The sequence below is a fragment of the Fundulus heteroclitus genome, chromosome 2, assembly GCF_011125445.2.
Source record: "Fundulus heteroclitus isolate FHET01 chromosome 2, MU-UCD_Fhet_4.1, whole genome shotgun sequence".
NCBI classification, from domain to species: domain Eukaryota; kingdom Metazoa; phylum Chordata; class Actinopteri; order Cyprinodontiformes; family Fundulidae; genus Fundulus; species Fundulus heteroclitus.
In genome coordinates this window covers 87657-101959 of record NC_046362.1, presented here as the reverse complement: position 1 = coordinate 101959, position 14303 = coordinate 87657, and the positions used below count along the sequence as shown (strand labels likewise).

At 41.1% G+C, this 14303-nt stretch overlaps 1 protein-coding gene across 8 annotated transcripts in view; it reads left to right on the top strand.

Moving 5' to 3' along the window:
* The window catches only part of ppp6r3 (protein phosphatase 6, regulatory subunit 3), a 40670-nt gene extending 30894 nt beyond the window's left edge, over nucleotides 1–9776 (top strand). For 7 of the 8 annotated variants that reach the window (XM_012856263.3, XM_021312738.2, XM_021312741.2 and 4 more), the window contains 3 exons: nucleotides 899–997; nucleotides 6465–6536; nucleotides 9404–9776. In XM_012856263.3, the coding sequence (XP_012711717.1) occupies nucleotides 899–997; nucleotides 6465–6536; nucleotides 9404–9455 (223 nt within the window). In that variant the 3' untranslated portion in view covers nucleotides 9456–9776. The remainder of the gene's footprint in view (nucleotides 1–898; nucleotides 998–6464; nucleotides 6537–9403) is intronic. The other variant, XM_021312740.2, reaches the window with a different exon arrangement.
* Nucleotides 9777–14303: the final 4527 nt, after the last annotated feature.

Below are 14303 nucleotides of genomic sequence, written 5' to 3'. Positions count from 1 at the left end.
GGTATTCCTGCTTTTAGTTTTTCCTGTTTTGGCTAGTGCATTGCGGCTAATGAATCCATCACCAGGCAGAAGACTTCAGTTTTGAACGTCACTGATTTTACAACTGGAGTCACCATCGTGTTGGATAATCAAGAGTTACTGCAGTTTTGGAATTTGCTGTGTCATGAATGTATCTCTTGGAAAATAAATGTATCTAGACTTGTAGTTTATATTATCTGATGTTGGACAGTGTGAGGATCTACCAGAACAATACAATGATTACGGGGCACAAAGAGATGCGTTCAAGCTTGAGGAAAAAACGACTAGATATGTAAATCTTACTAAGTCAAGAGTTTAAGTAGTTTTGGTTTGTTTTCTTTTAGAATATTCCACCCTTCCAAATTTTTGACCCAGTCCTACAATTTAGAGCACATATGCTGTAATGTGCAGTTATCTCCTGGACATTTAACAGAAATGTGGTTTTGCAGCCTGAAACCTGTTGCTGAACCTGCCAAGCACTGATTCTGTTGTACCTCTAGTGTTGGATTCTATTTGGATGTTTGTTGAGTTTTTGCTTTGATTGAGTTCTCATCAAGATCTTTGGTGGTTCTCTGAGATAAAGCAAGACTGACGGCTGATCTGATCTGTTTCGGTCTAATCTGGGTCTCAGAACGAGTCTCCATGGTTGCTGTTTGCTTGCTCTGGAGCTTCAAAAGTCAGAGTAACAAAACGAAACATTTAAAAACAATCGACTTTCTCCATTTGCTGTACATTTGAATGTTCCTAGACTCTTTCCATTTCCATCCCATCATCCTTTGTTTTATTGTGTTGTCAGTTCAGCATGCACCCAGTTTCACATCTCACTGTCTATGCTAAAGGTGCAGGGTCCCTTCTTAATGTGTCTACCTGTCTGTTTCAGTGATGAAGAGAACCTGGCTTCTTCAGAGAAATACTTGGTGGTGGAGCGTGGGGAGTCAGCAGTAAATAGCTTAGCTACAGCCGGCTCTCCAAACCCAGGGTCAGACATCAACCCTTTAACGCACACACATCCACACACAAGCACAACTTGCCCTACTAGTAACAGCACTTAAAATACTAAAATACTCTGCTGTTTTATGCGTTTGGTGTTCGAAGGTTTAGCATGTTACAGTAAACTGTTCTGTAAGTTCATAGATCTGAAAGGGACATCTTCTGTATTCTAGCATCACTACTTGTATGGTTAAAGCTTTGTTTCCACATATCGTATTTTTCGGACTATAAGTCACACTTTTTTTCATATTTTGTCCGATCCTGCGTCTTAAATATCAAATTTAAATGGTAAATCATACTGACCAAGATGAACCGAGGAGTAAACATTACCGTCTATAGCCACAGGGAGCGCTCTAGGCTTGTGAAAACTATCCTGCTCCTGTACTGAAACATTAAATTATAGACAACAAAGACTGAACACATGTTTCTATGTTGTTTCGCTCTTTCCGTCTGCATTCACGCAGGGGAGCTTTGCATGGTGCAGCTCGAATGGTCCAGACTGCGATAGAACCCTGTTATTGGACTGGCCTTGAAGCTAATAACAGCTAGCGATAGCTTATAGGTCTGTTGTCCAAGCGGTTTAAAATTCCGCTGATGCACGTGAGCTTTACGTTGCTCTGAAACATTCGTGTCATACTGTTAACTTAGCGTGTAGCACCATTACGCTCGCGGTCTAATTTAGCCGTAATTCTGACAACTTTCAGTGTAACTGGCCATTACGCTGAAATGCGCTGGATAAAACCTTGCTGGTTGGAGTTGCTAATTTACCCCATTCACCCTCCCAGGTATGTTCCATGTAATTCAGCCGGTTGTGGATGCAGCTGTGTAACTTAATAAATTGGTTTATGAGATTAAATGTCAGTTTTTATTCTTGGATTGTGTAAAATAAGTATATACAGGGGTTGCACAATGAAACTGAAACACCTGGTTTTAGACCACAGTAATTTATTAGTATGGTATAGGGCCTCCTTTTGCGGCCAATACAGCGTCAATTCATCTTGGGAATGACATATACAAGTCCTGCACAGTGGTCAGAGGGATTTTAAGCCATTTTTCTTGATGCTGGTGGAGGAAAATGTTTCCTGACTCGCTCCTCCAAAACACCCCAAAGTGTCTCAATAATATTTAGATCTGGTGACTGTGCAGGCCATGGGAGATGTTCAACTTCACTTTCATGTTCATCAAACCAATCTTTCACCACTCTTGATGTGTGTATTGGTGCATTGTCATCCTGATACACGGCACCTCCTTCAGGATACAATGTTTGAACCATTGGATGCACATGGTCCTCCAGAATGGTTCGGTAGTCCTTGGCAGTGACGCGCCCATCTAGCACAAGTATGGGGCTAAGGGAATGCCATGATATGGCAGCCCAAACCATCACTGATCCACCCCCATGCTTCACTCTGGGCATGCAACAGTGTGGGTGGTACGCTTCCTTGGGGCTTCTCCACACTGTAACTTTCCAGGATGTGGGGAAAACAGTAAAGGTGGACACTCATTAGAGAACAATACATGTTTCAAATTGTCCACAGCCCAAGATTTGCGGTCTTGCACCATTGAAACCGACGTTTGGCATTGGCACGAGTGACCAAAGGTTTGGCTATAGCAGCCCGGCCGTGGATATTGACCCTGTGGAGCTCCTGACAGACAGTTTTGGTGGAAACAGGAGAGTTGAGGTGCAGATTTAATTCTGCCGTGATTTGGGGAGCCGTGGTTTTATGTTTTTTGGATGCAATCCGGGTTAGCACCCGAACATCCCTTTCAGACAGCTTCCTCTTGCGTCCACAGTTAATCCTGTTGGATGTGGTTTGTCCTTCTTGGTGGTATGCTGACATTACCCTGGATACCGTGGCTCTTGATACATCACAAAGACTTGCTGTCTTGGTCACAGATGCGCCAGCAAGACGTGCACCAACAATTTGTCCTCTTTTGAACTCTGGTATGTCACCCATAATGTTGTGTGCATTGCAATATTTTGAGCAAAACTGTGCTCTTACCCTGCTAATTGGACGTTCACACTCTGCTCTTATTGGTTCAATGCGCAATTAATGAAGATTGGCCACCAGGCCGGTCCAATTTAGCCATGAAACCTCCCACTCTAAAATGAGAGGTGTTTCAGTTTCATTGTCCAACCCCTGTACGTCTAAATAAATGTGTAGAGTCCCATGCAACTTATGTTTTTTTTTCCCTCTTCATGACGCATTTTTTAACTGATGTGACTAGGGCTGCAATAACGATTGTGTTGCACGATTAATGTGTCACTCGCTGTGTCGCGGAGCCGCCTACCTAACCTACAGGTGGTCGTCGATGCTGGCTGGCTGCAGAGTGATACAAATGAAGTGAGGCAGAACGGTATTTTCCAATGCTGCTTTTTTGCAGTAAATTCTACAAATGACAATACAGAGAAAGTGGCTTGAACCAAGTCCTCAAAAGATAGGGAGCATGTCGTGCTTCACAAAACCAAAAAATCAGTAACGTGCAAGATTTGACATGACACAAGAGCTCCCAAGAGATGATACAGGAGCTGAAACAAAATGGTGTCACTGATAGGGAGCTCAACGGCAGGGTAAGTCATTACTATATCAGCATTACTATATTGTTGCGTCTTAAAGTGAGGAAACCCCGACAGCACTTGGCTCGGAGCTATAAGTGGGTCCTGCGCGGCCAAAGCCGTGCTTCGGGGTGGCGCCTGACCGTCAGTCTGGTGGCTCGTCTAAAGCGGCTGTTAGCTCGTTAGCTGGTTAATGACAGGAGCTTGTTTACATGCGCATGTGTTCGGATTAAAAGGAAAGAAATGATTTCGTAGGCACCGGTTATATGAGCTCAAAATCCAATAATCCGACCATGACGTACGTTTATATGCACTAAGATTTATTCATGGTAGAAACTCTCTGACGTTAGCAGAGTTGTTGAATTTCCATAAAATAACCGCAGAAGTTTTATACTTCATGTGGAAAAAACAACTAACGCAGGGGTTCTGTTGGTGCTGACTGTTTTCAGTGCATAGAACAGACCGGCACCAGGTTCTGAGTGGTTGAGAGAGCGGGAGGAAATGATGATCATCCCTAAACGTTCTGCGCTGCACAGCGCTGTGGCTCATCTTCCACATGCAGCGCTGTAAGTTTATGAGTTAATCGGAACATGTGTTTAGATGGACGCTGATCGGATTATGGATCATAAACCAGCCCTCTCAATCACAATACAATTTCATTCTGATAATTTGTAAAATAAGCGTTAAGGTACAGTGAAGGTACTGTACCTTAAATTTTAAGGTGCAGTACTAACGATCTAGTCTTCTTTATTTTAAGCAAAAATATGTGTTACCTACTATTATTGTAACAGAAAACCTAAGTAGCAACTTGTTTTTTTGTGTGCTTCTTAGCTCTTTTAGTCCAAATGTTCTATTTTGGGGAAAAATAAGTGGAAATAAAACTTTTTTTTGTCCGATTATACCATAAAAATAATGGAATGATTAATCGATTTATTAAAATAATCGTTAGTTGCAGCCCTAGATGTGACTTGTATTCTGTAGCATTTTAAAAGTCCGAAGAACACAGTATTTGGCTTTGGCACTAACCTGAGAAAATATGTTGTGTTGTAAACTGTTGGACTGAGTAGGTTAAATGAACTCTGAGTTAGTTGATTATAAGATAGAAGAAAACCATTTGCCCAGGACAATCTGATCCGTGTGTTAGTGGACCTGTCTGACAGCCTAAGTTACCCACTTTTCCAGCAGTTAAATACAAAGCCACGTCAATAGTATGGTAGATGGCTTGCACTCGTATAGCAATGTATACAGGTCCATGGGCCCAAAGCACCCCACACTACATTCAGTCACTCACGTTCACACGCTGACGTGGTGAGCTATGTTAGTAGCCACAGCTGCTGTGGAGCAGACTGACAGAAGCGAGGCTGCCAGACTATCGGCGCCACTGAGCCCTCTGACCACCACCAGCAGACATAGCGGGTGATAAGTCTTGCTGATCACAGAACTCACTTTAGACTAGCGGGCTTTATTAGGAGAAAACTCATCACTAAAGTGACTGGACTGTTTGGGCTCATGTTCAATGAAACTGAATCGAACTACCAAAACCAGAAGTTGGGCCGACATGTACAGTTTCGGGCCGGGGGTGGGGGGGGGGGGCAAGTACAGTCCAGATACATGGAGTTCAAGCTCATTGGGCATCCAGCAGCCAATGACTTAATAGTCAATGTTGACTTTTAGCAAACATGATCACTGACACGTGTATCATATTTATTAATTTGGTAAAAGGTTACTCGAGTAGTAACTGTTTGATCAGAATATCTGAGTCAATATTTTAAACATGAGAACCAGGCAAATTGATAAGGTTATGTGCAAATTCTGGCATCTTAAAACTAAAATACAAATTATTCAAAAACAACAGAATTCCAAAATAACACATTAAAGCAGAAGAAACACTTTTCCAAAACCATTTCTTCTCCTTCAAACTTCTGAACCAATACATCCAGCAGATAAACTTTAACTAGGTTAGGTAATTAGTTAGAACAGGGCTAAATCCTTCCAGTGATAAGATCACATTAAACCAACAAAGCTTGCTTATTAACAGAACTCTCACTTTAACATAAACTTTAAGAGTCTCTGGTGGTTTGTTGGCTTGTTTCTTCATTCAGTTAAGTTAGTCGTGGTGGGTAGACTTGCCATAAATTTTACTCAAGTAAGAGTAGCGATACTTCTACTTAATATTATTCAAGTGAAATGAGAAAGTACTTTGGAGTAAAACTACTCCTAAATGTAATTTTGTTCCAAATAGTTACGTATGATAATGTTACTGAGTAAATCTAACTGATCTATATGTGATCTGAGTTCTCCTGGGCATGTGTCAGTTTTGTTTGTATACTCCAGCTCCATCCTACAGTTCAAATCACGATTGTTAGGATAAACATGTTGAAGGTTATTGTGTTCTCTGGTGGACTGGTGACGACTACGGACTTTGCTGTAAACCCTGAAGGACATGATCTCCCTCCAGAAGTAGTCTGCTCGGTCCCTTCTTGTAGACAACTTCACTGCTGCGTGTTCAGTCTGTTGACTAGGTGAACACCGAGGTATTTAAACAGGGTTCTCATTTCAGCGTAAAGGACCGTTAAGCTGAAAGATGTCAAAAGTTATGCTGAAATTAGACCTTTACACTCATTTTTTGGGCGAGACTGGCGAAAACCCTGACATACTTCATCACTTCTAGTGGCACAATTCTAGAACTGTGTTCCTACACTTATTTACGATAGGTAAAGTGCTGACGGCTAATTCCATCGGACGAAGAGCACTGAAGTTTTTTTGGGGTTGCCTTATTAAACTCTTTAACTGACTACCTTCCAATGTTCTTCATATGCTCACATTTTGATTCAGCGTAACACATCCATACGGGTGGCATTTTCTAGCCCTGATTTCCCATATCTTTTTGTTTTTTTGGCAGTGAGAAGTGTCGGCCCGCAGCGGAGCTTCCTAATGGACCTCTAAAAGAAATGCCTGACATGGAGGACGGCAAGTAAGGCTGAGTGCTTTTTCTGATTGTAGTCTTGTCTGAGTTAGGCATCTTTAGCTGCTGGGTTTGACTCAAACTACAGTCTTGGAAAAAAATGAGGACACCCTACAACCCCCTGTGTGTCTTTCCTTTCTAAAACCATGCATACACACACCAGCTCACAATTTTCCTTTATAGATCACAATCACAGCAGTACCTGAACGTTTGCGTGCCAGGTTCCACCTCATGTTCTGCCCTCTACACGCCCAGAGAAATAAAAATCAATATAAACCTACATAGAAAATATTCATAGTCTTTCATTTGAATGACTATGAATATAATAAATAAAATTATAAACTGTCAAACTAGCAGATTGCTAGAAAATTTTCAATTTGAACATGTTAAAGGCTAACCTGACAACAGCCAGCTGCATGTCTCGCTCCGCCTAGCTCCACTCACATACATCTGGGACACCGCTCATTGAAAGTGATTTCCCCAACCAAATTTATGGTCTGGCCAATCAGGACGCAGGGCAGGTGTTTCCTGGATGTGACGTAGTGGAGAAGCGACCGTGAGATTCCAACAACAATGGCGGCTCGCATCGAGGAAGCAAGCGTTAGCATTGATGCTGCTATTTCTTCTGTGTTGTCCAATCTATCTGATATTGTTTCATTAAAAGAACATCAGAGAACGCCTCTGAAGGCTTTTGTTGGTGGAAACCATGTTTTCGCCCTTCTCCCGACCGGATTTGGCAACGCGGACGCGCCCCTTAGCGGTTAGCTCAAACCATATAAGGAGGCCTTTAGTCCTCAACGCGGTCGGCCTGGGATCGACTCCGACCCGCGGCGCTTTGCCGCTTGTCTTCCCCCCTCTTTCTCTCAGCACACTGTCAATAAAATGCGTGCCATTAGAGCCGCAAACACATACAAAAAAAAAAAAAAAAGTATTTTTTTTCCTGCGTCGGTCTCAACAGCGTCACGGGTTAGCTTCGGTGTGAGTGGTTGAAATAGCACGTTGATAAAGATGACAGACAAGTGGCTTATCCATTCATAATCATGGTACTAAATAAAATAATAAAAAGGTAAATTAATATTTTTAAGAAATTTACCAAAGGACAAGTTGGTGGTTGGCTTTGTAGGTTCATAGGATTGATTTATATTAAATGTGACAGGGAGCCAGTGGAGTTAATGTACAGGTGGGAAGTAGATGATGTAATGATGCAAGCTACTGTATTTTGTACTAGTTGCAGTTTATGGAGGGTCTTCTGAGGGTCAGGGAGGGAAGGGAGTTGAAATTATAAAGTCGAGAGGTAAGTGGACTGTGAACCAGTTTGGCAAAAGTGTGAAGGAAGAACTTCCTTAATGCTGCAAAAATGAAAGTAAGTTAACCAGGTGATGTTATGGATGTGGAAAGTGAAGAAGAGGATGACACCAAGGCTCTTAAACTGAAAGGTGGGAGAGATAGGGCACCGATTTATGGTCCTGCTGGTGGATGCTCATGCTTGCATGACTTGATGCTATTTTGACACGCACACTCATTCATCTCAAAGCAAAACACACATGAGATCAATTAGCTGCAGTGAAGACATATGTATTGTCTTTGCTACCCGTGCACCTGGACTCGCTGTTGAGGCTTACGAGGAGTTGATGCAACAGAACATTACGCTGAAATGCATTCTGGTGCAGTGACCCCACGTTACGGTGAAAAAAAAATCTTGGTGAAGACCCTGCAGTTTAATTAATCAGACTGGAATCAATTGAAGAAGGGCTTGAAGATTTGGTCTCTGTTAATGTATTTAAGGGATTTTAAAACCAGTTTAGAAATAAATTTCTGTTTTGTAGATGTTTTGCCTAATTTTTAATTGCATTCTGCCAAAATTGTGTCTTTAAGGTATTTACATTTCTGTAGTTATTGATTGGAATTGTGTGCTGCTGCCATTCTTGGCCTGGTCTCTTGAAAAAGAGAATTTTAATCTCAATTAGAATCCACTGCGCCGCATTACACGTGAGCGTATTTGACCGTTTTGAGCAGTTAAACAAATTGTTGCACAGCTTCCCATGTCATTGGGGCAGAGTATTGGTATGGTGGAAAACCTTGATAAAGGTTGTGTGGAGTTTTATATAAGATTTAAGGCGGCTTTTAGACATTTTTTTTTTTCTTTTCTTTTTAATGTTCTTTTGTATAGTTATGTCACCAGTGCAAGCATTAATAACCCCAGGGTTTTGAATACTTACGATAAATTTGATCAATGATTAAAGTCTGACATGGAGTGAAATTGACTTGTCTGAGCAATCATCAAGCATCGTCAACAATTCACCACTTTACCATCTGCATCGCCAAGTTCCCCCGTCTCCAAAATGAGATGAGGAACTGGCTGAGCTGGGTCAGAGCTGCCGTGAGGACCGCACATTTTCCTCTCAAATTTTTTCTTATAGATCCCAACTTTTGTGTAGAAAGTTACAAATGCACGTTTCAGGCCTGAGGGTTAAACGCTGCACCATTCAAACGCCTCAAAGTGAGGAGCAGGGCAGAATTTTGGGGGTTACAAGAAGCATCTCACTAAAGTTTTCTTTTGTTTGTATTCTTTTGCCAAAGAGGGGAAACACTAGCAAGGGAGTCAGGTGTCCTAACTTTTTCCTCTGCTAGAAAACACATTTTATATCTGTTTGATTTAATGCGTCAGGCAAGATTTATTTTTATCTGCAATTAAGTCACTTTCTTTTCCATTACTAAACTGTTATTAGATATTTATGTGAACATTCCCTCTGGAAAGAATTGAATGTAGGTTTAACAGGTTTTACTGTATGTTCCCTTCCTGGACGTAATGGGGTGAACTGTCAGGGCTGTGAAACGCACTTTTAAAGTAATCTGCATCTTCTTGTTTTGTCCAGGTTGGACAGGAATTCTGTCTCGTCGGAGCAAGCCATAAATGGGCCAGCGTGAGGAGCACGCTTACTAAAGGCCAGCTTTTTCTCCCAGCAGAGGGTACTGCTCAAAGCTGAACCAATCACATGTCCCAACAGGACCAGCAATACTCCCATTGGCTCATTATGGCGGAAAGGCTGACCTGGTGTACAGAATGACCCCTCAGAAACAAGATGAGAGATGGACTCAGGCGCATAGAGAATAATTTTTGCATTTGTTTATATACTGTTGTTCCTATGAGGTGATGTGCGACTGATATCTTGACACTCAAAATGAAAAAGTAATGTTGCTATAGTTAAAGACCTGATTGTATGAATAAAATATTTTATGAAAAGAAAATGTATAGTGAAACATGCTGAATCACAGGGGAAGCAGAGGAGACCTGATGTCCGACACGGCACAGGATTTTAGTTTTCTGCTGATGGTACAATAGATTTTGTTGATGCCCTAAAGTGAAAAATGTTAAAAGTAGTGAGGACTTTTAGTGAGCCTCAGTGTCTGAAGCAGGAAAATGGTGGAAACGGAGAGAGCTGATTGGCAGAGCCATCATGTAAACGAGGAGGAAATGAGGACATGAACCTCTTTAACTATCATACAATTATTAATAATGTAGATAAGATAAACTTCATCATCTCCATAGAGGGAACTTAATTAGTTTCAGCATCCTGACAGGTTAAAGGTGAATATGGGCACAGGACTATCACGCTATCCTCAAATAGCACTTAAAAGTCTCCAGTGCCTGTGTTAACAAATATTCTGTCTCTCAGAGAGTTTCTATCTTAGCTAACAATTTGTACCTAGAAGTCTCAGCCTCAGTGATTCAGATGGTGCTGACAGCTCGGTGGATGAAGTTGTTTATCTGGTTGATAGTAGGACAGAAACAACTCCTGGTGATCAAAGGAGTTACATTAATGATTAGACTGGATGAAGAAAAGTGACATGATGATGAAATGCAAAATTGCCATATAGCATCAAAATGTTTAATTGTACCTTATATCATAATTTTGATGATTAGTTTTACTCGACAGTCATTTTACTACATTGTGCTCTCACCTGTTAGATTTTTACTGTGATTTCCTGCTTGTATAAAGAAGTTGAATTTGGCAAAACCAACCGCATGAAATGGAGGAAAAAAGGTGGATAGAAAAACAAAACAGCACAGCGGTGCTGTTCTGGCCCAGGACTCACCCCACCCAACCTCAAACAATCAAGTTTGGCAATCAAGACAAGTTTTTTGAGTGCCACTTGTTTTGAAGTTCTTCGCTGCTCCAGTAAAATATCAGAATGTCCGGGTTTCGAAATTCTGGTGCTCAGGAGCGAAAAGTCAGAAAGAGAACATGAAAGCAGAACTTTGAGGGATTTTATGAGTAAATAAAAACAATCAGGATGAGGCTGGAACAGGCGCAGCAGGCGAATGATCTCCATCCAGAGCCAGGGAAGATGAACAAAGGTGATGAGAGAGAGAGAGAGCGCGGATGTAGCAGAGCTGGAGACAACACAGGGAGGAGCAGATGACCAGGACTCCGTTTCAGAAGGACTGGCTGATCTACTGAGTAGTTCTACTTCACTCTGTCATACTCGGCGTTTTTGGTTTCAGAACGGGTGATATCAATCAGCTACCTAAACACAGAGTTCTATCAACCCTGAGTTAAGCACGAGCATGAAAGAAGCCCTCATCAATGGAAAGGAGATAACGTGATTCATCATGGCAACGGCCTGAAATAAAAAGCCTCGAAATGCGAGAATTAGGAATTAATGAAAGCATATGGAGAATATTAAACCATAATTAACAAAAAGAAACAACGTAGCTGCAGAAAAAGCCAGTTAACAGAAGAGAATTGCTGAAAAAGCTGTATTCTCACACTACACTCATTCAACACCTCCCAAAAAAGGGGGAGGGGCATTTATTACTTTCTAGGTGCAACTCGACGTGGCAGCAAACAAGGTGAAAAATGAAAATACAGTTTAATCAGGTAAGGTGAAGTTCTAAGTTTTATGTTTAACCATACTCAACTAAAGTATTCATTGGCTATGATCAACCTTTGTAATTAATGATGGGAGGTGTTGAGATAACTGATATGTTCATCTATTGCCAGCATTTGGCTTCACCCATCCTTCTAAAAATGAGTTGGCACTGATTTTCTTGTAGGTGTATAATCTGTGCCAACCTCATTTTATATTAATCAGCTGCTGTTGGCCTTAAAATGAAGTGTAGCACAAAGAGTTCATAGTTGAGAGCGCCACTGGTAGTGTTAGAAGAGTGATGTGCTGGCTGGGAATATTCAGATAAATCAGCGGCGAAAAACGGTAATACTTGAAAATATACTGCTCAGAAAAAATAAAATAAATAATAATAATAATAATATATATATATATATATATATATATATATATATATATATATATATATATATATATATATATATATATAAATATATATAAATAATATATATATATATATATATATATATATATATATATATATATATATATATATATATATATATAAATAATATATATATAAATAATATATATAAACATAACTTAAAGTCAATCACACTTCTGTGTAATCAAACTGTCCATTTAAGAAGCAACAGTGACTGACAATCAGTTTCACCTGCTGTTGGAAAGGATAACAGGTGGAAACTACAGGCAGTTATCAAGACACCCACCAATAAGGGAGTGGTTCTGCAGGTGGTGACCACAGAGCACTTCTCAGTTCCTCTGCTTTCTGGCAGATGTTTTGGTCACCTTTGAATGCTGGTGGTGCTTTCACTCTAGTGTTAGCATGAGACTGATCATAGAGATAAGGATAAGCAGCTTAATATTTTTAAAAACATGTCATGCATTTAATCATAAATTCTGCTGTAAAGATTAATAATCATGTGCTTAAAAGAGTCTTTTTAGTTTTTTACGGTTTTTACATTATCCATAATTTCATTGTGCTTGTAGACTGACATATCAGCTATAGCAAGCATGGATGAGAGCTTGGCCATCTATATTCCCACCTATGCTGACAGAATTGCCACCCAGAGATTTTGCTTCGAGTTCCAAGGAAAAGGTGAAAGTAGTGATGGCGAGATGAAGCCTCATGAGGCACTGAACCACTCAGCCAACTGGTTCGAGAAAAGGTTCATTTCTTGATGGTTCATGTGCACACAGCACCACCTACTGGCAAGTTGTATAATCACAGCCAGCTGTATCTTAACACGTGTGATGCATATCATTTTTGTCTATTATGGCTCTTGGGAATGACTTCACAGAAGGTGTAGGACGAAATCATTTGTCTACATAAATTTTGTAAACACATGTGTACAATAAAATATTGTTTGAATGTATTCTCTGTGTGTAATTATTCCCAAAATAGTAGTGTCATGTGATATGGCATGGTGTGTAATGTTTTTCTGTGACTCTAGAAAAATGGCATGGGCTTAATCAGGAAGAGGACAATGAAAGTGCTTGTGGAACTAGGCAGGGGGTAGTGAATAGGCTAATGCTTGTGTAACTTGGATGATTTCATGCATTTTTATTAAGAAATAACAATTTCTCCACAGTTTTTGGTTTCAAATGATTTCTCTTTTTCGATACTACTTCTCCAACCTTTGAAAAGACACGCTCACATGGCACAGATGATGCCGGGGTGCATAAATAAATAAGTGCAAGTATGTACAGATTGGGGTACTGTGACCAATGATTAGCCCAGTACTATACGGTCCCACAGTTTCCCCTCAGCAGCAACACTGAAGCACACAGAGGTTCCCGCTGCGTCTTTACGCACGATCCAGCTGCTGATGTCTCCTCTCTTTTCAGCTCAATGCAATTCTAGACAGTAACAGTTTATAACCTATATCACCTTTCACAGCAACAGGTTTCTCATCTCAGTCGACCAGACAAATCTCTATTGCTCTCCTCAGTGCGCTCTGGGCGGTGAGGTGGGAGGATTTTACCCGATGGTGCGCTGCGTGCGAGGGATAAACAGGGTGGAAATGCATAAATAAAAACTGTAAAGGGCTCCTATACAGTGATCATAGGAGCTGACCGGTCTGAGATCAGCCTCCTGATGTTACAAGTTCTTTAAAATGAAAGCGCGCACCCAAATTACAAGTAACGTAATTTTGCGCACCTGAAAAAAGCGCACGGCAGAAGCGCATCGAAGCGCTGAGGCACAGAAATACGGTGCATGTAGTTAAAAAATGCAGAATTAATAAAAACAACTTATAACCAGACGTAGCGTTTTTAAACTGCATCTGGTGAGCAGAACTGTTTTATGATCCAGAGTGCAGCCATCACTGGTTCTGAATGAAGGCAATATCTGGCAGCAGCTCTCTTCCTCCGCCCCCTCCCTTCCTGCGTACGTAGTACAGGACCTTACCGGCACACTTTCAACCGCTGGTTAAGACTAAAATTATTCATAACTCTGATCGCTCTTCCTGCTGCTCTGTTAACATGAACTGCAGCAGGAATTACTGATGGCCACAAGCTGTGAAAGAAGCTGAAACATCTCAGCAGAAGGCGGAGTTTGGTTGTCCGCAGCCCAGATGGGCGTTGGGATTTTTATGCGTGAAAAATGCCATGTTTGCGTGTGACCGTGTGAAGTCAGTGACGGTCAATGCGTGATAGTTGAGAGCACTGATCTCCTATCTATCTATCTCTCTCCTAAACTCTCCAAACACCAAACTAACTGTCTCAAACTAAATAACCACTATCCAAACTCTGCTATCCAAACTATCAAAACTCTATCCACTCTGTCAACTGACCGCAACTCGCCTACAACAACCCACATTTTGAATGGAGCCTGTGGGGTTTCTAAAAGCTGTCGAAGCCGCGCCTATGGCAAGCCGTTTTAACATAAATTCGGTTTTACCG